We start from the raw sequence: 25,690 nt of genomic DNA on the forward strand, positions 1-25,690 counted from the left end.
TAGTCACTATATATATTGTTCCCTTGGTTCTGATTTCTTCACTCTACATCAGTTCAAATAAATCTTCCATTGTTTCTCTATATTCCTTTTGATATTCTTCAAGACATACATATTCCAGGGAATCTTTATATCCCTTTATTTCCTTTATATATAACACATATATTCTTTCATCCAAAAAGAAAAGTCTAGTTCTGAGAATAGAGAGAAGTTTGAGATCCTTTTTCTTGAAAGCTTGACAGGAATAAAAGAAAGAATAGGATCCTATGGAATATTTAGATAACTTCTGCAATGACTCTGAAAAAGTTTCATCCTTTGATGAAAAGAATAAAAAAAACTATATAAAAATAATACTTCTAGTTTTTTATAATTACAAATAAATGCGGAAAAGCAGAGCCAGGAAAACAAAATACACACTGATAATGACCATTTGAAGGGGAAAGGGAAGAAGAATGAATAGAAAAAAGAATTTTGATGAAAACTTTGAGGGAATGTTGACAATTTAGGACATTTTATGCCCCAGAATCATTACAAAATATGGTGATCTAGCTGCATTGATATTTAATATTGCTTAAAATTAATCCAAAAAGATAAAAAATAGTTAGAGTTGTAGTGTTACTCCTCAAAGATTGTATACCATATAATCACACATATAAGAACTAAACACACTAAGTGTCTAACCTTAGAGGGGAAAAAACAACATAACCAGGATCCCAGAAGTGTCAGAATCCTTTCAGTGAAACTTTGTGTCAATCATGAGAATATCAGAAAGCTGAGAATAAAAAAGGATTCTTTCTTCCTGCAATGACAGATTTATACTTAAGAAAAGTAATATACTTCAAGTTACTAAAAATAGGATCATAGACTTACAGTTGAAATGGAAACTCAGAGGCCTTTGAGTCAAAGTTCTTCATTTTGGCAGATGAAGAAATTAAGACCAAGGGAGTTGGAGTGACTTGCACAGGTAGTACATGAAAGAGACAGTATCTGAACCCAGATCTTCCAATTCTGGAGCAAGTACACTTTCCACTATATTATACTGCCTCCTTAATGTGAATTCTCTATTTTCATCAATACTTTAGCGAGAATTAGTTTATCAGAGCAACTCTGGTTCAAAAACCAATGAAAAACCACTGTTTGCATACCCTAAAATTCTTCAACTCTATAATATTAAGCTGTTCTCAATACTGCTGTAACACCCACCACTCTCCTTCTCTAATCCTGCTTGGGAGAAACATAGTCCTACTGGAAAAAATACCTGAATATAATAATTAATTCTGCTACAAATTCATGCCATTCCAGAGATGAGGTGAGAGGGGTCGAGTGCAGTGGTGGAGAGGAAGCACCATGACATTGCAGGGAAATCCTTTTCATTTTTTTTTTTTTTGAGACTGCAGATCCTATTCCCTGTAAGTCTATCCACAATATTTTCACTTTTCCACTTTCCTTATTTGTCCATCTCCACCCCTGTTGTTGCTGTTTAGTTATTTCAGTCATGTGTGACTCTTCATGAGCCTATTTGGGGTTATCTTGTCAAAGATACTGGAATGGATTGTCATTTCCATAACCTGCTCATTTTATAGAAGAGGAAACTGAGGCAAACAAGGTTAAATGATTTGCCCAGGGTCACATAGCCAATAAGTGTCAGGCTGAATTTGAACTCAAGAAGAGGATACTTCCTGACTCCAGGCTCTGACTCTATCCACTGTGCCAATTGGCATCTCTACCCCTGGCTCACCCCAAAACCTCACTTTGAGTAGATGACCTTATCTCCTACTTTACTCAGATTAAGACCTTTGAACATAAGCTCTTTTATTTCCTCTTCTCCCTGTACAAAACTTTTCTGTCTTAACCCATCTTCTCCTCTTTCCCACCTTCCTCAAAAGTGATGGCAAGAACCTTTTTGCTAAGATTAACCTTTCCACACGTGCCCTTGATCTTATCCCTTTCTGCCTTCTCTGAAACCTTGATACACTATAAGAATGATGATCACTATTTCACTTGTTTCTTTGATCCCTTCCTTTACTGCCTCTTTCCTACATCTTCTCCAATATCTATCATTTTCCTTTTCTGTCATATTAGCCAATTTGATGGGTGTGAAGGGGTACCCAAGAGTTGTTATAATTTGTATTTCTCTAATCAATAGTGCTGTAGAGAATTTTTTCGTATGACTACAGATAGCTTTAATTTCTTCATCTGAAAACTGCCTGTTCATATCTTTTGACCATTTATTTTAAATAAGATAATGCATATTACAAATAGGAGCATAGGAAACTTTTGCTGTTATTATCTGGCTCCCAAATGCAGATACTTCTTTTAGAGTAAATGAATAAGTAAGTTTGCCTCAGAAGGCAGGGCTGCCAAAAATCACATTTCTAATGTATAGATAGAATTGATCATGTCCTTTCCCTGCTCAGTGTCTTCCTATTGCTTATACAATCCAACTCCAACCAATCTTCCCAGCCTTATTTCACAATCTACATACCCCTTGGTGTTAATAAAAGTATTAGACCTGCACCTGTCCTATATTTATTGTATTATTATCCTGAGTGTTTGCATGGGAACTGAAGGCCCTTTTACCATTTTTATGCAGATCTAAATATGAGCTACTGATATTCCCATGGGAATGAAACAATTCAAATTATGATGCTCTCAGAGGAAATAATGGTAGGGATCACAAATAAAGAAGACATTCAGGGTGTACCCCTAAGATTGAATCTAGTCCATAAAAAGCAGAAACTTCAGTTCTGGTTTATGAATTCCACATCTTAAAAAAAGTCCCAAAGGTTTAGTGGACTCTAAGCCTCGTAGTATATGTCAAAAGAATGACTTGATAATTAAGGAAGCTAACATAAGGTCAAGCTACAGTAACAGAAGTATAGGTTTCAGAACAAGAGAAGTGCTCATGGGTACTCTTCCTTGGTCAGACCATGATTGCTATTACATTCAGACCTATCTTGAAGATAGGTGTCAATCCTGAGAAGAGTTAAGTCAAAATGGGGAAAGGGCTATAAAACATGCCCCCTTTGAGGATACCCCTTCAACTGGATAAGTATCAGAGAAGAGAAGACTTAGGGACAATGTGATAGCTTTCTCCAAGGACTGTCATGTGGGAAAGTATTTTATGTGACCCCACTAACAGACCAGAATCATGGATAGAAGTTGCAGAGGTTAAGATTTCATCAGGGGAAAAAAAACAATTACAGTCACACAAAAGTGGAATAATCGCAGTTGATGGCAAGCTCCCTATCATCAGCAGAAGTTTTTCAAGCAGAGGCTAGATGATCACTTATCAGGGCTGTAAAAAGGATTCCTGCTCAGATGTGAATGGGACTAGATGACTTCTGAGTCCCTTCCAACACAGAGATGCCATAATTTAATAACAATTATAGCCACCATTTAGAGAGCATTTCAAGGTTTTCAAAGCACTGTACATATGGTTAAATCATTTTCTCCTTAACAGCAGCACTGTAGAGTAGGTACGATTATTATCCTACCCATTTTACAAATGAAGAAACTGGAGTCATGGAGAGATTTATGTGACTTGCCCAGGGTTACACAATTAATCAGTGTCTGAGGCAAGATTCAGGTCTTCCTGACTCCAAGAATCCTTGGTTTTATCTACTAGATCACTTAGCTACCTAATTAATTTGCAAATTATGTTACATCAAAGTCACAAATATTATAACTGTTCCCAAAGAAACAATGCCTATGTTTCCCTTTGACTCTCATATAGTCGCCAAACATTCAGTTAGTGATTTTATGGTAGGGATGAGGGTCAGAGGGAGGAAAAAAAACATCTATTAAGTACTTAGTATGTGCCATGTACTTTGCCAGACACTTTACAGGTATTCTCATTTAATTCTCAAAACAACCCTGTGAAGTAAGTGCTATTATTATCCCAATTTGACAAATGAGGAAACAGAGGAAGACAAAAGTTCATATAGCCCAGCTAATATAAAAGAACTGTACTGAGAAAATGGGAACCCAGACTCCTGGAACATGCTATTAGGTTAAAAAAATAAGCTGCACATCCAGGTTACTTATTTATTCATTCACTTATTATTTAACTTTTGTTAAGTACCTACTTTGTCAGATGCACCTTGCTAGAAGCTAGAAGAGATACAAGGATAAACTCTTTCTCTTCCTAGATATTTGGCACATTTTTGTACCTCTTCCTGGAAGACCATGATGAGTCTGTTATATTTTCTCTGCTTCTCACCATTAGCTGGCAGTAAGTAGGTCTGAAACATCCTCATGAAGTATTTCAACTTAACTAGCCAGGGAAATAACTTGGAAACAGAGAAAATGAAATCAAGTAGTTTCCAAACTCCGGAGAGGGAGAAAAATCTCTGCTGCATCTGCAACTTGTAAGAGAGATTGTTACTAGCCAGAGAGAGTACTGGCATTATTTATCTGATTGACTCCAAAGATCCCAGCTCTAGTAGAAGCAGAGAAAAGTGCTTCATAAAATCAGTTTAGCCCAGAGTGGCATGAAATGGAAAGCAGAATAACATGGCCCCTGAATACCAGGGCCAGAAAGGCAGGGAAGTGAAGCATCAAAGAGGCACACAAAGGGGTGCTTGTTATCTCATTTAACTTACCTAAGCCTCCCCTCCCACTGTGAACACCTCACATTTGCCTGCTGTTTTCCTCCATTTCTAATTTCAACTTTCATTCTCCACACTTTCACAAAGAAAGTGAAGTCTCTTGGGACTTTATTATCCCACTAATTTAACAAATGCTGAGCACGGCTATGTGCATAGAGAACATGGAGGTGGGGAGATAAATAAATAGAACACATGGTCCCTCTCCATGGAAATTGAATACGGAAACAAAGACAATAGAAGAGATGTGATGAGGCAGTATGCTAACCTCTGTCAAAGGAGTGGTACAATTAGTTCTATAAATATTAGCTGAATGAATGAATGAATTCAGAGGACATTAGAGATCATTGCTTGGAGAAGACTCTTCAGTTTCCTCTAAATTCAGCCTCTCTCTCCCGTGAGCTCATAATCTCTTTCTCCCAATCATCTTTTCAATGACCTGATTTAAAAAAAAAAAACAACACTTTTCCAGAACATCCCTCCAAATCTATCTACTAAATCACTTAGTTACCTAATTAACTTGTAAATTATGTTACATCAAAGTCTTAAATACCATAACTGCCCCCCAAAGAAACAATGCCTGTATCTCCCTTTGGCTCTCATATAGACACCAAACATTCAGTTAGTGATTTCATCCTTCCAATCTAATTCCTATAGGAATTAGAGAAAATCTCTCCCTAAAAAGGAATCTGACCAATCAAAACTCCAACCCAGCATCTCTGGGGTCTCTCAGCAAGACTTGCATAAGATATCAGGCTTCTCCAAAAAAGCACTGGGTAGGGGTGTCGGTAAGGACAAAAAGAAGAATTTGAGGTCAATTCTTCCAAGACGTAAGAAATCTGAAAGATAAGAATTTTATCAAGACCAGACCCAGGGTCCTAAGCAACAAGGCTGAAACATTTCTCTTCCTCTTTCCTCCTTAAGTCCATTTACTCTTCCCTTCACCTCACCTTGTAGAAGGGTACAGCATCTCACTAATACCATTTATCGCATCAGATCGAAATTATATGCTGAGAAAACTAGAGATCACGAATCATGTTCCCTCCCCTTTCCCAGAGCTTAGGAGCAAACCAAAATGTTGTTCAAGAAATTGGAGTAGACATGATTCTAGTGGACTTTGAGGACTATTTTGGTTTATTTTGTTGGGGTTTATCCTTGATACCAGACACTGAAGCATTTTTCCTTTAGCAACTTTTTTTCAGCAACAGGGTTATCATCGTTAAGATCGTTTCACCTTACAGGTACGAAAACTGGGACACAGAGAAGTAACAAGTCACCCACAGAAGGGACAATAGATGAACTAAGCTATGAAGGGAGAATCACGTTCAGAGTACTTGTCCACCATGCTTCCTGAGTCAAAAACTAGATGGTTATTATTTGTTTAAATGGAAAAACACCTACAGGATTTGTAGGAAGACAAAAGCTCTCAAAACACGTTTCAATTGTCCTTCCTGTTCCCTTGTTTCGGCATCTAAACTTCGGGCTTCGGGTAAATTTCTTGAATCCCCCTTCTAGTTTCCAGTTTTCTTCCCTTCCTCTCATAGCAAATACTCTTCTCAGATTCTCCACTTTTCTAGTTCTCCCCTACCCCACCTACTCCTGCTACTTTCCCCTCATATCTCTTTGGCTCTACTTTTTGGTCGAACGCCACCCCCACCCCTACCCCAGGCGGCCGCCCATTTCTTCTACTCTTAGAGTCTGAAAGCCCCCCCGAAACTAGAAACGCCTTAAAGGTGCCCACAACTTCAGAGTGGCCCGGGGGGAATGGGGAGAGGTTTCGGGGAGGGCCAAAGCCTGCTTGTTTCCACAAGTGTGCTTGGCCTTCTAGCACGCCACACCAACTACGGAGTCCTAGGGGTCGAAGAAGTCAATGGACTCCCCGCGTAGGTCAGCTGAGGGCTTTGCACTAACAAAGGGCCTCCAGCTAGGTCAGGCGAAGGAGACTGAGCTAGGGTAGCATCCCTTGGAAGACCTGACTCACCCTCGCCCCCTCATCCCTCCAGCCTATACCACGATTTGTTTCTAAGTTTCCTTTGACGTTTCAGGTCTGACCTCCAGTGGAGTGAATCATGTGAAGTGGTCACACACACACACACACACACACACACACACACACACACACACACACACACACACACACACACACACACACACTGCTGCAACCCGTGGGCGCCCCCTGAGGCTTCGCAGGGGAGGAAGGGAGAGAGCAGGGAGAATCGAAGATGCAAAGTCCTCTAAGCCAGAAATTCTTGCCCATATAGCTCCATCTAACTGGGAGACTGGAGGAAAAGGGAATAAGCACCAAGAGACCCTCAGTCTCCCACCCTCCTTCATTAAACACACACAGCAGTTGGGTGAGGGAGGAACGTTGAGGATCAGGTCTCTGCAGAAACAGGGAAAAGTTGGGAATGGATAGGAGGACAAGGACCTAGAAAAGGATGCTTGAGTTTGCACAGTTCTGTGCTCCAAACATGTGAACTGCGGGCTCCAAACATCCTAGGACCCAAATCAAGCTGGCCAGTGAGGTGGGATGCCATCCTAGGTGTGATCTAACCGCTCAGCCCGGCAGGGCCTCCTAACCCGGGTGCTGTAGCCCGGAGCCAACTCCACGCATAGAACATCCGTCTCCTCCCACGGACTAGGGCCCGGTCTGCCGCGGTCTCCAGAGGATCTCGCCCCATTGCAGCCAGTGCCTGGGGAACGGGCCCAGCCAAAATCCAGCCGGCGGCGAAGGAGGCGCGCTGAGCCCTGTCCGTCCCCCTGTCTCCCCCTCCCTCCTCTCTGCGCCTGGGAGAGCTGCCACATCCCTAGCCCGAGCAGCAGCAACCCGCTCAAGCCCGGCCCGCCAAACTCACAAGACACTTTTCTCTCCAGCCCGTCAATTCTCTTCTCCCCCCCACCTCCATTCAGTTATCACTTTTCCCTTCAAAAACCGGTAGCATTCTATCGCTCCTTTGAGCCACCCTCACCGCACCCCCCCGCCCCCAACATACACACATAAACACACAGTTCTCTCCTTCCCTGTCCCCAGGCCCAGCCCCTTTCCATCATTGTAAATGTTGCCATAACAACGGACAGGAATTCTCCAATATATACAAAGATGTCCAGGCAAAGCTCGCAGCTGCCCCCGCCCACACTAGCTCTCTTGTCAAACGGGCCCGGTTGTCCCTCGGGATAGCACCTCGCACTGGGGCCGCCCCACTCTATGCAATTTCTCAGCGATTGGGGTGGGGGGAGGAGCTGGGAATGGAATGAACGTAGAGGGGGAGGGAAGAGAGAGACCGGGCTCTGTCTCGCCCCCTCTTGCCAACGGGGTCTTACTCACAATGAGGGGGATAGTCCGGTCTTCTCTGTGGAGTTCCAGCCTACCAGCTGGTCTCTGTCCGTTCCTGCCACCTCCGCTGCTGCTAGGAGATCGGCTGGAGGATGCTGAATGGGATCTGTTGTCCTGCCATAAGTAATAGAAAGTGCCTAAGATCCAGGCGACCGTCAGTATTGCGATGGCATTAGCGCGGATCCTTCTCATGTTGAGAACCAGTGCTGTCTGGGAGCCTGGAGTAAACTGGAGAAGAGGTGACTTGGTAGGTTTGGGTGAGTAGGGGTGGGGTGGGGGGGTAGAGGGAGTTGGGGAGGGAGGGAAGGAGAGGAGAGGGTGAATGGTGTAACGCGGCGGGGCGGGGGGACGGGCGGCGCTGTATGGATAGGGTTTTCTGTTCCTTCGAGCTTTGGCTGCCTCTCTCAGTCACAGCTGTTTGTTTTAGCTCTTGTCTCACTGCTCAGTCCTGCAGAGCAGAAAAAGGAGAGAGGTGGAGGGGGTGGGGGAAAGAGATAGAAGGAGAGTGGAAGAGATCCTCACGGTCCTAATGCCCTTCAGACCACGAGTCTGGCCCTTACAAAGGAGTACATCATCTCCAAATCCTCTCCCCAAGACCCTATGGTTTGGAGAAAGGAGGAACTCCTTTAGTTTCCCATGGTCCCTCAGAGGGGCAAGACAGGTGGCAAGCAGAGAAGAGCAAAGTCCTAGTGGGCTGGTCGGAGGGGCTGCTTTGGGGGCACTGTGTTAATGTCCACAGAGCCATAGAATTGTTAGAGCCGGAATGTACCTCAGAGATTTTAACTCTTTCAACTACCTTATTTTCCTACAACATTTTGTCGGGAGTTCTTCTTTGCCTCTACTCTACCTTGATTATACTTACTATTGGGGAAGGACAAAATAAGTATTTTATACAGCACTTACTATGTGCCAGGCACTGCGTTAAGCATTTTACAAATATAATTTAATTTGATTCTCATAACCACTCTGTCAGGTAGGTGCTGTTATTATCCCCATTTTATAATTGAGTATAAACTAAGGCAACTAAGTGTCCCCCCTGGTTAATAAGTTCTCGAGCTGAATTTGAACTTAGCTCTTACTTCAGTCCCAGTGCTTTATCTACTGCACTCTAATTGGTGTACAAGTCACATACATACCAGTAAAACTGGAATTCTGGAGATCAGGCACTGTGCTTGTTTTCATCTTTGGATCGTCAGGATCTAGCCCAAAGTAGATGGTTGATATATGTGTCTGAATTTAATTTTGTAGTTGAAAAAACTGAGGTCCAAAAGTGACTGAGATTAGGATTTCTTTTAGAGCTTTGGTAGGGACCAGGTCGGAAGACTTCCAATTCAGCAGAACTGCATGGGGAAGGTGGCCGAGTTTGCCAGAGGGATTTCTGGTTGGGAACAGGAACTTTTCTTTCCCTAATAGGCAAAGCAGTCTCTTTCATACCATGCTTCCCTGAAGGATGACAAAGGGGATGGAGGTTGAAGAATACCAGGAAGATTTCAGAGTTAAGTGAGGCTCCTGAATCTCACGTCAGATATGAAGTTATTTCAGTCACACTTGGCTCTGGTTCCTCTGGAATTTTACACTGAAACAGCATGACCTATCAGTTCTGTTATTTACTCTTAAAAACTCCGGAGGGGATTGGAAAGCTACACTGAAGTTGGGTATAACTGGTATGCCTAAAAGCATGATAGGCTCCCACACCAAGGATAAATTAAGAATCTAGGGGAACTTATCTTTCAGCAACTTCTCTCTTGTACACATCCTGATTCTAATTTCCCATTCCACTAACTTCACCCTTCTGGTTAATCTTACCTTTAAATTTTCTTGAAAACCTTCCCATGGTTTAAATAACGTATAACGTGCATGCTTTGCAGAACATGAAAATTTCAGAATTTGAAGTAGAATCTGAACGCCAACATTTCTAGACCCAACTCTCTGCCATCCTCTCCAACCATGAATCTCTCCCATCCACCTCTACTCTTATAAAAATTCCTTCTTATCACCTTTCTTGTTCCAGGGGAGAACATAACCCTATGCCTGAAAAACTTTTGCCTAAACTCCTGCGATTGCTTGAGTCCCTTTTGATTTGGGGTGAGAAACTGGTAACAGAAGCCAAACTTGGCTTTTAGATCTATCCCTGAACCATACCACCAATTACTTTCCCTTCTCTTTTTTCCTCTCTCCTCCTTTAAGTAAAATCCTTAAAAACTGTCTCCTCCTTTTTCATTTCTCTCCTTTCCTTTTGCAATCTTCAAGCTCCTACTCCTTCCATTTATAAAACGTTCCCAGTATTTGCTCTTCTCCACTTTCCCTCCCTTCAGCAAACTTTAGCCTCTAAAGCACCCCTCCCCAGAAGGTGGTTGCTATTCTTAGGTTCTAGGGAGGTAACCTTGTGGGGCTGTATTCCTAACACTATACATGGAACTCAGATCCCTGCTGGTGTCTTTCCCCTTAATAATCAGGCAACAGGAAAAAAAATCTTTTGATTCTTAGCAAAGGCATTTATGAAAATAATATGGTAAGAACAGTAGCTACCAAACATTACCCAAGACTCACTTTCTCATAAATATATGCAAACCACATTCAGACTGGTACAAATTTAAAGACTAATGGTAGTGGGGCATTCAACAAGTGTTGGTACTGAAGGACCTAAAAGTCCTTCCCCTTTTTGTATCTTCAAAAAATTTTCAATTGGATGCTGCATCTCTGTTGGATGGGTTGCTCAGATGGGCTTCCAGAATCTGCTCCTCTCCACAGTTTAACTCTCCCTTGCCAGAACTGTCTGTATCTTGAGTCTATAGTCAGCTTTCTACTGTGCTACCAAGGGTCCTATTCATTGAAGCAGTTTCCTTCCTTGAAAGATTGAATTTTTGTAACCATGTCTCTCTGGAAGTGTATGTCTCTGTTCCTTCAAACTGAGTTTTAAAAATTGAACGTTATTTGTTTTTCAATCAGCAAAAATTCATTTTTCTCCACCCCACACCTCCACCACCCCTAAATGAGAAAAAAAAACAACCCCCCATTACAAAGATATAGTCAAACAAAACAAATTTCCACATTGTCCATGTCTAATATGTCTCATTCTGCATTCTTAGTTCTTCACCTCTCTTCAGCACCCAAAGGTAGGTAGCATGCTCCTTCAACAGTAAGTTGTTTGTCCTTATAACACTGTTGTCATTGTATAAATCGTTCTTACTTCTGCTCACCTTACTCTACATCAACTGGTACAAATCTTTCTAGGTTTCTATGAAACTATCTCCGTAATTTTTTACAACAGTACTCCATCACTCTTATATACTATAATTTGTTTAGCCATTCTCCAATTGATGTGTACTTCCTCAGTTTCCAGTTTTTTGCTACCACAAAAAATAATGCTAAATATTTTTGCACATTCTTAGGATTTGTTTTGCATAGGACTATTCTCTTTCTTAATACACCCTCCATTTTATTCTCCCTTCACCCCTTTCCCTCCTGTTTCCCTTTTGAGTAAAATATATTTCTGTATCCAAATGTATGGGTGTATTCTTCCATCCTTTGACTAGTTCAGATGAAAATGAGATTCAAATGTTAGCTTCTACTTGTACTCTCTCACTCTATGTTGAACTCTCAAATTGATGAACTCCCCAACTGCTAGGTGAGATGTCTCCCTCTAGACAACTAGTTGCTGAACACTACGGTTAATTGGAGATAGTGGGGGGAGAAATCTACATCCCAGGGCCTCCCTTTCACTGCCCCTCCCCCCCTCCCCCCATAGGGTCTAGCACTCAGGAAAAGTTGCACTCCTTCAAACTCAGTAACTGTCCTGAGGGCTTAGATATTTAAAGCCTTGCAAAGGCATGTCCAGTTTTTGCTTGTTCAATGAGCTGGTTCCCTTTTATTCACTCAGGAGACCTGTTTGTACCTCATAAAGAGATCACCTAGCAGTTAATACCTTGTTAACAAATTAACACTCCATTACTTCTGTTATTATCAATTAAGCTAGGGGAAACCTAAATTCCCCCTTACACCTCTTAAATCACATCAGGATCATACTCAGCACTTGGACCAACCCCCTTGCCCCTCCATTTCTATACTGGTGGTAGTAGGATGGGGATCGGATTTAAACATAGCATTTATGCTCAGGCTAGTACATCCAGAAAGTCCAGAGAGTCTCAAGTCAAGGCAATTACTTTCTGGGATACTATTTTTTTTTACTCTTCAACAAGTTGTCTCAGAAACCCTTCTAAACTCTTCCACCGAGTGCTATTCCTTATGTTATCCCAAACAGAGCTGGGCAGGGCAACACTTGGTGCTGTACTTTGTGGTTTAGAGACAGCACCAGCTGTGAGGGAGAGGCCAGAGCTCAAGCTAGAAAAGAGAAGCAGATACAGGTCCTTCATTTATCTTCAGGATTCCTTCTCAGACACTGGCTTCTTTTCGGGTTGCATCTTCTTAATCCTTCCTCAATCTAATGGAGGAGAGTAGCTTTGAGAACTATTCAGTCCAACAATATCATGTGATCCTAGGTATTGCTAAGGCCAGAAACCCAAACCAAGAAGACTGAGGGCCCATTGAAGCTCTAGCTCACTTATCTAGGTCAACTCTCTACTCATAATACCTTTATATCATTGGGGAATCCCATTTTTTTCTTCTTTCTCTTAGATACACTGGAGAAATTATCCAGACTCTCTGTATTTCCATAATGTCAGGATAATAATGAATAATGGAATCCATGACTGGACATGACCTTAGAAACACTTTTTATTTTACAGATGAGGAAACTGAAGTCCACTGAGGTTAGTGACTCACCCGTGGACACATACAACTACTTAGTTACAGAGTTGAGACTAAAATCCAGGCTTCTTGATTTTCATGCTGTTACCACCATCACACTTATCTTCAGTCCACATTACTACGATGCTGAGCCTCCAGAGAGAAATTTATCTCTGCTTTTTACAGTATTGGCTGACTCTCTGGAACATTTTACCCAGTCACAGGAACCAGTAAAACCTCAGACAGGCTTCTTCTAGACCTCTGCATTTTCTAAGTACCTACATATGTCTGTACCTACTTGGACTCTTAACAGGTATGGAGATTGCATTTATATACTTGGCTGCATGTATATAAATGGTAATAAATGTGCACTTAGTATAAATATAGCTTCGAGTGCATATTTATACACACACACATCATCTATCCTTTTCCATAGGAAGAATAGCTGTTTTCACTCAGGTGGAGACATAAGGAGACTCCAGTCAGCTATTCAGAGAAGAGTCATGCTAAGAGATCCAGTACAGCTCAGAAACTGCAGCTTAATATGGGATGCAGGAGAAATAATGATGCACCAAGGGAAAGGGAAGGAGACATGGCAGGACTAACAATGTGGGCAGGACAATGGAATAATATGGTGCAATGTTATCTCCAGCCATGGAAAACCTATTCATTCTTTATCCAGGACAAGCAGCATATGTCATCAACCTTGCTCTCCCTACAAAGTTAAAGGGAGCCACTTTGAGTTAAGAGGTAGTCTTACCCTTGGGTAACTTCTCTTTTATGTCAGATCCTCTACATCTACCTCTTTCACCTCCTATGTAACTTAATGCTCTGCTTTGAATTAGTTAACCAGTATTTCAGAGCCTCAGTTCAGAGCTGTACTCCATAGCCCACCAATTAAAATTTCCTTAGCCATATCTTTGGGATGAGACAAGCTGTAGGGTTAAGGGTCAAAGTAATGAACTTGCCAATTAACCCTTGCCTACTTAGGGCTCCAACTTGCCTTTGGGGCCCAATCTCAAAGCTGAAATAGTAAAAAACGAAAACAAACACACAAAAAGCCAGCACGTTTGTTGTTTAGTCACATCTGATTCTGTGTCAAGACTATTTGGGATTTTCTTGGCAATGATACTAGAGTGATTTGCCATTTCTCCCGCTCATTTTTACGGACGAGGAAACTGAGACAAACAGCTTTGAGTGACTTGCCCAGGCTAGTAAGTATTTGAGGTCAGATCTGAACCCAAGAAGAAGAATATTCCCAACTTGTGGCCTAGCACTCTATCCATTTCACCACCTAGCTACCTATCAGGAGTCATACTAGCTAAGTAACTGTAGAGGCAGAATAACAATAGTGATTTCATATTTTTATTATGGTCCCCTATTTATGATCTCATTTTTTCCTCTTGACAACCCTAAGTTGCTAGAGATGCATGACTTATTAGAGAAAGGAAATGAGCGTTAATTAAGCTCCTATTATATATGCTTAGGGGGCTTACAAATATCATTTTTTTTGATTCATGCAACAACCCTGTTAGGTAGGTCCTGTTATTACCCTCATTTTGCAGATGAAGAAACTAAGGTACAGAGAAGCTAAATGATTTGCTCAAGGTCATACAACTAGTGTCTGAGGCTAGATTTGAACCCATGTTTTCCTGACCCTAGAGCCAGTTCTAGCCAGTATACCACCTAGCTTCCTCTTTAGGCACACAGCTACACAATGATAGTTAGTAGACAGAGCCAAGTCTCTTGACTCAATTTTCCACTGTGCCAAACTAAAATAATATGGAAAGTGGATAAAAGTCACCAGCTTTGGCATAAAGAACACAAAAAGAGTTAATTGGAAAGTGAGGCCAAAGGAGAGCCTCTAACTTCCTAAGAGGTTAATCAAAAGGAAAGGGATAAATATTTATTAAATGCATAGTATGTGCTGAACACTGTGGTAAGTGATTTACAAATATTATCTCATCAGTCTTTACAACAACCCTAGGAAGTAGGTAGTGTTCTCATTTTATAGATAAGGAATCAGAGGCAGACAGAAGTTAAGTTCCTTGCTTGGGGTCACACAGCTAGTGTTTGAGGTCAGATTTGAACTCAGGTATTCCTAACACTCTAAGCACCTAGCAAAATGATAAGATATTCTCTTATTCCAGGGGTACAGGGTGCATTTAGGGAAGACTAGTACCTCTGGTGTGAGGACTGCAGAGCCCTTTTCAGGGCTGTTTTCCACCTTTGGTGTCTACCTGATTCATCCAAGTCTCATCTGTGGCTCCAAGAAGCTGTAGTATTTGCAGTGGCCACACCCCAGTAAACCATTTTGGCAGATAAGCTAAACCAGATCCAAGATAACTAAGGGGTCTCAAACTCTTCACTGAGTTAGGGGGATGTCTGGCAGAATGGGTGGATGAGAACAATTTGTTCCATGAAAGCAGCTAAAACAGGTGCTGTGGAGTACTTGCATGTGTTCGTCCTTCATTGGTGAAGAAGATCATGCTATCAGAGAAATGATGACATGACTTGCACTTGACTTTGTTTTGAGTGAGGAAGGGCTATGCAGGTCACCATCCTCACTTCTCCTCCAGAGCCACCTGAATCCAGTGACCAGATATTCATCAGGTTGACTGGAGATGACCCTGGATGAGGCAACTGGGGTTAAGTGACTTGCCCAAAGTCACACAGCTACTGAGTATCAAGTGTCTGAGATGAGATTTGAACTCAGGTCCTCCTGACTCCTGCGCTGGTGCTCTATCCACTGCACCACCTAGCCGCTCTCTAAGCCTCTTTACCACCCCACCAGCTCCCCCACTCCCCACTCTACCAGGACCAGAATGTAAATCCCATGAGTCTGGGACTATTTTTGTTGTCATTGTATCCTCAGTACTCATCACAGAACCTGGCCCAGGGCAGGCCCTTAATAAATGACTGCTGATTGGTTTGCTGTTAAAAGTCCTACCTGATTGAATCCAGGAAAACTGAATGGATAAAGAGGACAGATACAGGAACTGGACCTGAGATTTCATTGGTATAAAGAACTCTCAGGTAAGGAAACTCCCTCTACCAGTATAGGTCAGCACCTTCTCTGCAGTTTACAATATTAGAATTGTCCAGAACACTTAGAGGTTAAGTGACTCAGCTAGAATTATTTAGTCACAAGATGTAAGAGATGGTATGTACTTCAACCCAGGTCTTCCTGGCTCAGAGGCCAGCCTTCAATCTGCTATATCAAGCTGCTCTATAGAGAAAATCACTTTCAATTCAATTCAACTAAGTAAAAATTTATTAAACTGATGTTATCTGCAAGATGCTTGAGGAAGCTATAAAGACAAAAAAAACCCTCTCAAAAGCAAACCAAAAAAAATCATACCTTTCCCTGGGGAGTTGACAATCTGGTTACTATGCATTAGTTTGAAAAAAAAAACCCTAAAGGTTTTGGGACCTGAAATTCACATCTCACTTATGGCAGGCTGCCTCTGCTCTAAGCCTCTTGCTCTTCTCCTGCCTAAATTATTGTTCATTGTCAAATTGGTTTTTAGTCATGTGATTCTTCATGACCCCTTTTGGGGGTTTCCTGGCAAAGCTAATGGAGTAATTTGCCATTTGTTTCCCCAGTTCATTTTCTAGATGAGGAACTACAGGCAAACAAGGTTAAGTGACTTGTCCAAGGTCATATAGTGAGTGTCTAGAGCCAAAACTGAACTCAGGTCTTCCTGATTCTAAACCCAGCACTCTATCCACTAACTGTCCAATATTCCTTTTTTTTCTGGAAACTTCCCTACCCAAGCTTGCTTTCTCTATTTGATTCACTAAATCTCTAGTCTCCCCAACTCTAACATAAAACATAGAAAATTAATCAGGTGAGAATCTGCCTGTTACCTCCCCTCCTTTAAACCCACAGCTGTACTCTACCTTGATTTGGAGGAGACTAAAGACATGTGTCCCACAATTGGAGTGAGATAATTTGGCAAGACCTGGGTATTCTAAGTCTGAGGGAAGCCTTGGGAAAATCTGTTAAGTCACTAAACAGTTGAAACATACTGGAATACTTTGTATTCATCCTCTTTTCAGCTGAGTAGTTCAACAGACACGTGAACATTCTCAAAGGTGTCCTGAGAGATGAGAGAAAGCTATTCATTATTCCTGAAAGTTCTTTAGACAAGATCATAATGATCTGGGTTCAGATCCTGACTTTGCCTCTTATGTGATCTTGAATAAGACTGAAGCCTCTCTGGGCCTCAGTTTCCTCAACTATAAAACGTAGGAATTGGACTGGTTCAGAGGTATCAAACTCACCTGTAGCTGCATACTGTCTACAAAACTCAAGTGCTGCATGAATCATATTAAAATGTAAAAAATATAATATAGGTGATGATAATTTGTGGTTTTCTAAGTTAATATGTAGTCCATGTGGATCTGTTTCTATTTACGTTTCACTCTGAAGGTCATACTCAGTTCTAAATTTATGTCCTTATGATTCTATGGAGATCAATGATGGCGTGGCAGATGGAGAAATAGCCATCAGGTTAAGAAGACCTGGTGTTAAGGGTGAACCTGACCTAGGCTGGCACCTGTTAGCTGAGATTCTGATCTTGGGATGAAATGAAGCACTGGTCAGTCGTTAAACAGTTAATAGTAGTAGCTAAGATTTCCTTAGTTCTAACATAGAAAAGAGAGTGAACAAGGGTAGTGTAGTGCTTAGTTACAGTAAAGGAGGCCCTTTTCTTCTTTTTGGAAATGCATCTGGTCAGCAGGGCAGGGTACAGTGAATTGAGGTCTTGGGAGATCCACCAACTCTCAAGGGAAAAGCAGTCTAATCCATGTTGCAAGGAGGAGAGGGGAACTCTGGTAGACAATCACACTTGTGTTCAAGTTCCACCCTTGCCACTATTGGCTATGTCACTTAACTCTCAGTCTCTTCCAATAGATCTCAACCAACCAACTAAACAACCCCCATCACCTCTATTCTATCTCTTAATTTCAGTGTCTCCCTCTCTATTGGCTCATTCCTCACTGCCTACAAACATGCCCATGTTTTCCCCATCCTGAAAACACGCTTATTTGATCCTTCTGTCTCTGTTAACTATCAAATTGTAACTCCTTTGTCCTCAGTGGCTAAACTCCCTGAAAAGGCTGTCCAGAATGGATATTTTCACTTTCTTTCCTCTTACTCTCCTTTACAATCTGGTTTCCAATCTTGTCATTCCATTGAAATGGCACTCTCCAAAGTTACTAATGTTCTCTTAGCTGTCAAATCCCATGGCCTTTTCTCAATCTTCTTGATCTCTCTGCAGCTTTTGACACTGTTACCACTACTCTCTCCCTTGATATTCTTTACTTTCTAAGGTTTTCAGGACATCATTCCTGCCTGGTTCTCCTCCTACCTATCTGACTACTATTTCTCTGCTTCCTTTGCTGGATCCTCCTCCAGATTATACCCTCTAGTTCTCACAGGGTTCTACCCTGGACCCTCAATCTCTTCTCTCTCCATACTACTTCATTTGGTGAGCTCATCAGCTCCCATGAATTTAATTACCATGTCTGTACTGATGATTCTAAATCTACCTTTCCTGACCCAACCTCTCTGCTAACCTCTAGTTTCTCATCCCCAACTGCCTCTCAGGCATCTCAAACTGAATGTTCAGTAGACATCTTAAAGTCAACATGTCCAAAACAGAATTCGTTATCTTTCCCCCTAAATCTTTCCCCTCCAACCTCACCCTAGAAGACAACATCATCCTCCCAGTCTTTTAGGTTCACAATCTAAGAATCATCTCATTACCACCCACATGCCCCTTCCCCCATATCTAATTTGTTGTCAAAGCCTGTCAATTTCACCTCTGTGGCAAATATGCCCTTCTCTCCTCTGACACTGCCACCACTCTGACACTCTGATAAATGCCACTCACTTCACACTTTGATTATTGCAATAACCTGTTTGAGGGTCTGTCTGCCTCAAGTCTTTACCCACTCCAATCCATCCTCCATCCATCCACTAACATAGTTTTCCTAAAACGCAGGTCCAATCATGTCACCTCCCTGCTTAATAAAATCCAGTAGCTCTTGATTCCCTCCAGGAGCAAATACAAAATTCTCTGTTTGGCATTCAAAGCCCTTCATCACCTAGTCTCCTCCTACCTTTTGTGTCTTCTTACACCTTATTCCCCACCACATACTCTTCTGTCCAGTGACGATGGCCTCCTGGTTGTTCTTGAATGATACTCTATCTCTTGGCTCCTGGCATTTTCTCTGGTGGTTCCCCATGCCTGAGACACTCTCTTTCCTCCACTCTGACTACTGACCTCCCTTTCTTTAAGTTTTATTTAAGTTAAGTTAAGCTAGCTTTAAGTTCCAACTAAAATCCCACCTTCTACAGGAAGCTTTCTCCAACCCCCTTAGTTCTAGTGCCTTTCCACTGTTATTATTTCCTAAATATTCCTTTATATAGCTTGCTTTGTATGTATTGTTTGAATACTGTCTGCCCCCATTAGACTGTGACTTTCTGTTGCCTCTTTTTGTATCTCTAATGTTTAACACAGTGCCTGGCAAAAATAGTAGGGAGCTAATAAATATTTACTGATTAATTGGTGTCCCAGACAATCTCTGGGACTATAGGACTATACACTGCAGAGAAGATGCTAGATCTTCTCTAATAGAGGAAGTTTCCCACTGGAAGTCCCTAATACCAATAAAATTAAAGTTCTGATTTCCCCCACCAAAAAATCCTGTGATCCTTCATTTCCTCCTGGCTGTGCTTCTGATTTTCCAAGTTTCAACACCACAATCTGCTGTCTCACCCTAAAACATGCATCAGTCCCTGCATCCATCTCACCCTGGAACTTCCTTCTTTTGGGCTAGACCCCTATTCCCATTTGGCCTCCATTTTGTGCAGAGACCAAGTCAACCTTCATTCCCCTCTCAGCTATGCTTCTGACTTTCTGAATTTTAACCTTCGCCTACCTTTGCTTTTCTTCCCTTCCCTTCTGTGTGTTTTCTTCTCCCATTAGACTTTAATCTCCTTGTCAGAAATGATGGTCTCTCCTTTTGCCTGTTTTTGTATCCCCCTGTTTAGCATAGTGGTATGCAGTTGCATTTGTCCTTTGTTTTCGAAAAAAAACATGACATCAGAGAAATGATGACACGACTTGCACTTGACTTTCTTTTGAGTGAAGGATGGCTGTGCAAGGTCACCAGTCTCACTTTCTCCTCCTGACCCATTTGGAACCAGTGACCAGATATTTATCAGGAGGACTGGAGATGGCCTAGGATGCAATGGGAGACCTTGGCTTTTTTAGGCTAGACCTTCTGACATACTCACTTCAAGAGAGGTAACATCCATTGATTATGGTAATAATAAAAGAGTATAATAATACTCTTTAAGAAGTAGCCAGGGAATGGCTCTTTTAATGAGAAAAAGAAAAAAAATTACTAAATCAAACTGGGAATGAAAGAGAAACTGTTATTATTGATAATCACTCTAAGTCAGTCATTAAGTGAAGCTTGGGGAGGGACCTCTTGTTGTCCAACCTACGGGCTTCCAAGTGCACTGGGTTTAAGGTTTTGGGCATGAGAAGGATGGAAGGAAGGTAGGAAGGAAAGAAGGAAGTAAGAAAGAAGGAAGGAAGGAAAGGACATCTAACCAGTAAACCCCAGAGGAAGGGGAGAGGGAGACAGAAAGTAAGGACTTAATAAAAGCTTGTTGCCTTGCCTGGCCTGGCCTATGATCCTCTTGATACCTTTTCATGGGCATAGTGGAAGTGGGCAGAGAAACTTCCTTTATGTAACAATAAAATGCATATTGAGCCATGACATCATTACATTATGATACCACTTTCCAAAGGACAGAGAATAATCTGGAAAACCTGGGAAATTTTTATGAATGTTCCTTTATGACTGGGACCATGTCTTATCTAAAGATCTTTGTCTGAGAGCATAGGAATAAATGGAGTATGCCTTAAAAAATAAATAACATCTATTCAAAACCATCTGCAAGCATTATATGTAATGGGGATAAGCTAGAAGCAATTCCAATAAGATCAGGGGTAAAACAAGGGTGTCCATTATCACCACTATTATTCTACTAGAAATACTAGATATGGCAGTAAGAAAAGAAAAATTATTTGAAAGAAGAAAAATAGGCAAAGAAGAAATAAAACTATCAGTCTTTGCAGATGATATGATGGTATACTTAGAGAATAAACTAAAAATACTACTTGAAATAATAAACAACTTTAGCAAAGTTACAGAAGTCATTTGCATTTCTATATATGACTAACAAAGTCCATCAACAAGAAATGGAAGGAGAAATTCCATTTAAAGTAACTGTAGTCAATATAGAATATTTGGGAGTCAACCTGCCAAAACAAACCCAGGAACTGTATGAACAATTTTTTTTACATAATATTCTCTTTTCTTTTTAAAAATTTATCTATTTTAGTTTTCAACATTCATTTCCACAAGATTTTGAGTTCCAAATTTTCTCCCCATGTCTCCCCTCTTCCCACCTCAAGACATCATGGATTCTGATTGCCCCTTCCCCCTCCCTTCTATCGTATCTCTCCATTCCCTTATCCCCATTTCTCTCTTTTCCTTTAGTGCAAGATACATATATATATATACCCCATTACCTGTTTTTCTTATTTCCAAGTTGCATGCAAAAATAATTCTGAACATTGATTCCTAAAACTTTGAATTCCAACTTCTCTCCCTTCCTCCCTCCCCACACATCCCCACTGTGAAGGCAAGCAATTCAATATAGGCTATACATGTGTAGTTATGCAAAAGACTTCCATAATAGTCATGTTAGAAAAGACTAACTATATTTCCCTCCATCCTATCCTGTCCCTCACTTATTCTGTTCTCTCTTTTAACCTTGTCTGTCTCCAAAAGTGTTTACTTCTAATTACTCCCTCCTCCTATTTGCCCTCCCTTCTATCATCCCCCCCACTTGTCCCCTTCTCCCCCACTTTCCTGTGGTGTAAAATAGATTTTCATATCAAATTGAATGTGCATGTTATTCCCTCCTTAAGCCAAATGTGATGAGAGTAAGCTTCACTTTTCCCCTCTCACCTCCCCCCCTTTTCCCCTCCATTGAAAAAGCTTTTCCTTGCCTCTTTTATGAGATAATTTGCCCCATTCCATTTCTCCTTTCTTCTCCCAATATATTCCTTTCTCACCCCTTAATTTTATTTTTTAGATATCATCCCTTCCTATTCAACTCACCCTGTGCCCTCTGTCTATATGTGTATAATCCCTCTAACTACCCAAATACTGAGAAAAGTCTCAAAAGTCACAAATATTATCTTTCCACGTAGGAATCTAAACAGTTCAACTTTGGTAAGTCCCTTATGATTTCTCTTTCCTGTTTACCTTTTCATACTTCCCTTGCTTCTTGTGTTTGAAAGTCAAATTTTCTATTCAGCTCTGGTCTTTTCATCAAAAATGCTTGAAAGTCCTCTATTTCATTGAATGATCATTTTTTCCACTGAAGTATTATACTCAGTTTTTCTGGGTAGGTGATTCTTGGTTTTAATCCTAGTTCTTTTGACTTCTGGAATATCACATTCCAAGTCCTTTGATGCCTCAATATGAAAGCTACTAGATCTTGTGCTATCCTGATTGTATTTCCACCATACTCAAATTGTTTCTTTCTGGCTGCTTGCAATATTTTTTCCTTGACCTGGTAACTCTGAGATTTGGCTACAATATTCCTAGGAGTTTTTCTTTTCAGATCTCTTTTGTGGCAAAAAGCCTGTGTCCCCACGCAGCTCAGTGATGTGGTGAAGAAGAAAGACATGGGCAGGCAGAAGAAGATAGGGTAACTCCATTTATTGATCCAAGGGTCAGGGTATTTATAGACAGAAACTGCAAATCTATGTGACATTCTGCTCATCTCCTGTCCTAGTGATTTGGCCAGTCTTATTGGCTTAAAGACTGTTAGCTTAGAGGGCATTTCTTTTACATATCCCCTGTATTCTGTAGTTCTCTTGTTTATCCCTCAGAGGCAGCAACATCCAGGGGGCATGGAGAGCCATTCTGGATGATAATGAGCAGGCTCAAAGAACAGTTTCCCTGAAGGTCTATCCTGAACTTGTCAATCGCACTCCATCCTGGCCCTCAAAACTCTTTTAGGAGGTGATCAATAGATTCTTTCAATATTTATTTTACCCTCTGGTTCTAGAATATCAGGGCAGTTTTCCTTGATAACTTCAGGAAAGATGATATCTAGGCTCTTTTTTTATCATGGCTTTCAGGTAGTCCCATAACTTTTAAATTATCTCTCCTGGATCTATTTTCCAGGTCAGTTGTTTTTCCAATGAGATATTTCACATTGTCTTCAATTTTTTCATTCTTTTAGTTTTGTTTTGTAATTTTTTGGTTTCTCATAAAGTCATTAGCTTCCATCTGCTCCATTCTATTTTTAAAGAACTATTTTCTTCAATGAGCTGTTGAATCTCCTTTTCCATTCGAATAATTCTGTTTTTGAAGGCATTTTTCTCCTCATTGACTTTTTGGATCTCTTTTGCTATTTGGGTTAGTCTATTTTTAGTCTATTTTAGCATTTTTGGGGGTCTCCTTTAGCAAGCTGGTGATTCATTTTTCATGATTTTATTGCATCACTCTCATTTCTCTTCCCAATTTTTCGTACACCTCACTTACTTGATTTTCAAAAATCTTTTTTGAGCTCTTCCATGACCTGAGACCACTGCAAATTTGCTTTGGAGGTTTTGGATAAAGAAATCTTGTCTGTGATGTCTTCCTCTAATGGTATGCTTTGTTCTTTCTCATCTGAAAAGATGGAGGAAAATATCTGTTCACCAAGAAAGTAACCTTTTATAGTTTTATTTTTTTCCCTTTTTTGAGCATTTTCCCAGCCAGTTACTTGACTTTTGAGTCCTTTGTCAAGTGGAGGGTATACTTTAGGGACATGTAACTTCTTAGTTCCTCCAGAGTGGCATAATCAAGGAAGAGGAGTTTACTCCTCTCCTGTCCTGTGCTCTTATCTGGGAATAACCATGAGCTTTTCTGTCTAGGATCTGTGAGTAGGGTTATCTCTCCACAACCGCCTCCAGCTCCACCATGCCAATGCTCCTTCTCATCCCAGTGCCACCACTCAAGGATGAGATCTAGATCAGCAACTCAATTCCCCCAGGGTCTTTAGGTCAAGGGCTCCAAAAATGGATGCTGTGCCTTAGTGACTTCCATTGTCCTGGGCCCAGGGCTAGGGCTGGACCCTGCTCCTTTCTCACCCAGGTAAAAGAGCTTTTGCACTGACCTTTGAAGCTGTCTTTGGTGTTTGTGGGTTGAGAGATCTGGGAACCACAGCTGCTACTTGGGATTCTGCACCCTGAAGCCTGCTCCAGTCTTGTCCCTGCCACGCTGCTCAGCCAGGGTTGGGCTGCACTCCACTCTGAGCCTGGTGTGATAGACCTTTCCTGTTGGCCTTCCAGGCTGTCTTGGGTTGGAAATCTCTTTCACTCTTTTGTTTTGTGGCTTCTGCTGCTCTAGAATTTGTTTAGATTCATTTTTTCCAGGCATTTTATGGGCTTTGGGAGTGGACCTAAGAGCAGGTCTGTCCTTCTATTCCTGTATGAACAATTAGAAAACACTTTTCACACAAATAAAATCAGATCTAAGTAATTGGAAAAAATACCTGATGCTCATGGGAAGGTCAAGCTGATATAATAAATACAACAATTCTACTTAAATTAATTCCCTTATTCAGTGCCATACCAATCAAACTACCAAAAAATATTTTATAGAAGTAGAAAAAATAATAAAATTCATTTCAAAGTAAATATGGTCAAGAAGTTCAAGGGAATTAATGGAAAAAAATGCAAGGAAAGGTGGCCTAGCCATAGGTCAGATTTAAAACTGCATTATAAAGCAGCAATCATCAAAACTACTTGATACTGACTAAGAAATAGAGTGGAATAGTAGACACTGTAGTCAATGACTATAGTAATCTACTGTTTGATAAACTCAAAGACTTCAGCTTCTGGAATAAGAACTCACTATTTAACAAACCTGCTGGGAAAACTGGAAAAAAAACTGGAAAAAGCTAGGCATAGAGCAACATCTTATACTCTGTACCAAGATAAAGTCAAAATGGTACACAGTTTAGGTATAAAGGCTGAAGCTACAAGCAAATTAGGAGAGCAAGGAATAGTTTACCTGGCAGATCTATGGAAAAGGGAAGAATTTATGACCAAACAAGAGATAGACAACATTATGAGATGCAAATAGATAATTTTGATTACATTAAATTAAAAAATTTTTGCACAGTCAATTCAACCAAGATTAAAAGAGAAGCAGAAAATTAGGAAGCAATTTTTACAGTCAGTGTCTCTGATTTCATCTCTAAATTTCATTTCTAAACCTCATTTCTAAACTATGTAGAGAACTGAGTCAAATTTATAAGAATATAAGCCATTCCCCAACTGATAAATGGTCAAAGGACATGAATAGGAAATTTTCAGATGAAGAAATTAAACTATCTATAGTCATATGGAAAAAATGCTCTAAATCACTATTGATTAGAGAAATGCAAATCAAAACAACTCTGAGGTACCATATCATACCTATTAGATTGGTTAACATGACAAAACAGGAAAATGATAAATGTTGGAGAAGATTTGGGAAAATTGGAACACTAATACATTGTTGGTGGAGTTGTGAACCGATTCAACCATTCTGAAGGGCAATTTAGAACTATTCCCAGAGGGCTATAACACTGTGCATACCCTTTGACCCAACAATAGGTTGGGTCAAACAATTGGGTCAAACAAGAGGTCAACAATAGACCTCTTCTAGGTCTGTATCCCAAAGACATCATACAAATGGGAAAAGAACTCACATGTACAAAAATTTTTGTAGCAGCTCTTATTGTGGTGGCCAAGAATTGGAATTGGGGAATAGCTGAACAAGTTGTGGTACAAGAATGTTATGGAATACTATTATGCTATAAGAAATGATGAGCAAGCAGACTTCAGAAAAACCTGGAAAGACTTGAATG

General features: G+C 40.8%; 1 protein-coding gene and 1 long non-coding RNA gene across 2 annotated transcripts in view; one reads left to right on the forward strand and one right to left on the reverse strand.

Moving 5' to 3' along the window:
• The window catches only part of GALNT16 (polypeptide N-acetylgalactosaminyltransferase 16), a 110,448-nt gene extending 102,318 nt beyond the window's left edge, over nucleotides 1-8,130 (reverse strand). Inside the window, exon 1 of the mRNA XM_072629505.1 lies at nucleotides 7,930-8,130. Within this exon, the coding sequence (XP_072485606.1) occupies nucleotides 7,930-8,130 (201 nt within the window). The remainder of the gene's footprint in view (nucleotides 1-7,929) is intronic.
• The window catches only part of LOC140517881 (uncharacterized), a 94,587-nt gene continuing 76,995 nt past the window's right edge, over nucleotides 8,099-25,690 (forward strand). Inside the window, exon 1 of the long non-coding RNA XR_011971765.1 lies at nucleotides 8,099-8,185. This is a non-coding gene — a long non-coding RNA (uncharacterized lncRNA). The remainder of the gene's footprint in view (nucleotides 8,186-25,690) is intronic.

Source organism: Notamacropus eugenii, chromosome 1 (genome assembly GCF_028372415.1).
Source record: "Notamacropus eugenii isolate mMacEug1 chromosome 1, mMacEug1.pri_v2, whole genome shotgun sequence".
In the NCBI taxonomy this organism is placed as follows: domain Eukaryota; kingdom Metazoa; phylum Chordata; class Mammalia; order Diprotodontia; family Macropodidae; genus Notamacropus; species Notamacropus eugenii.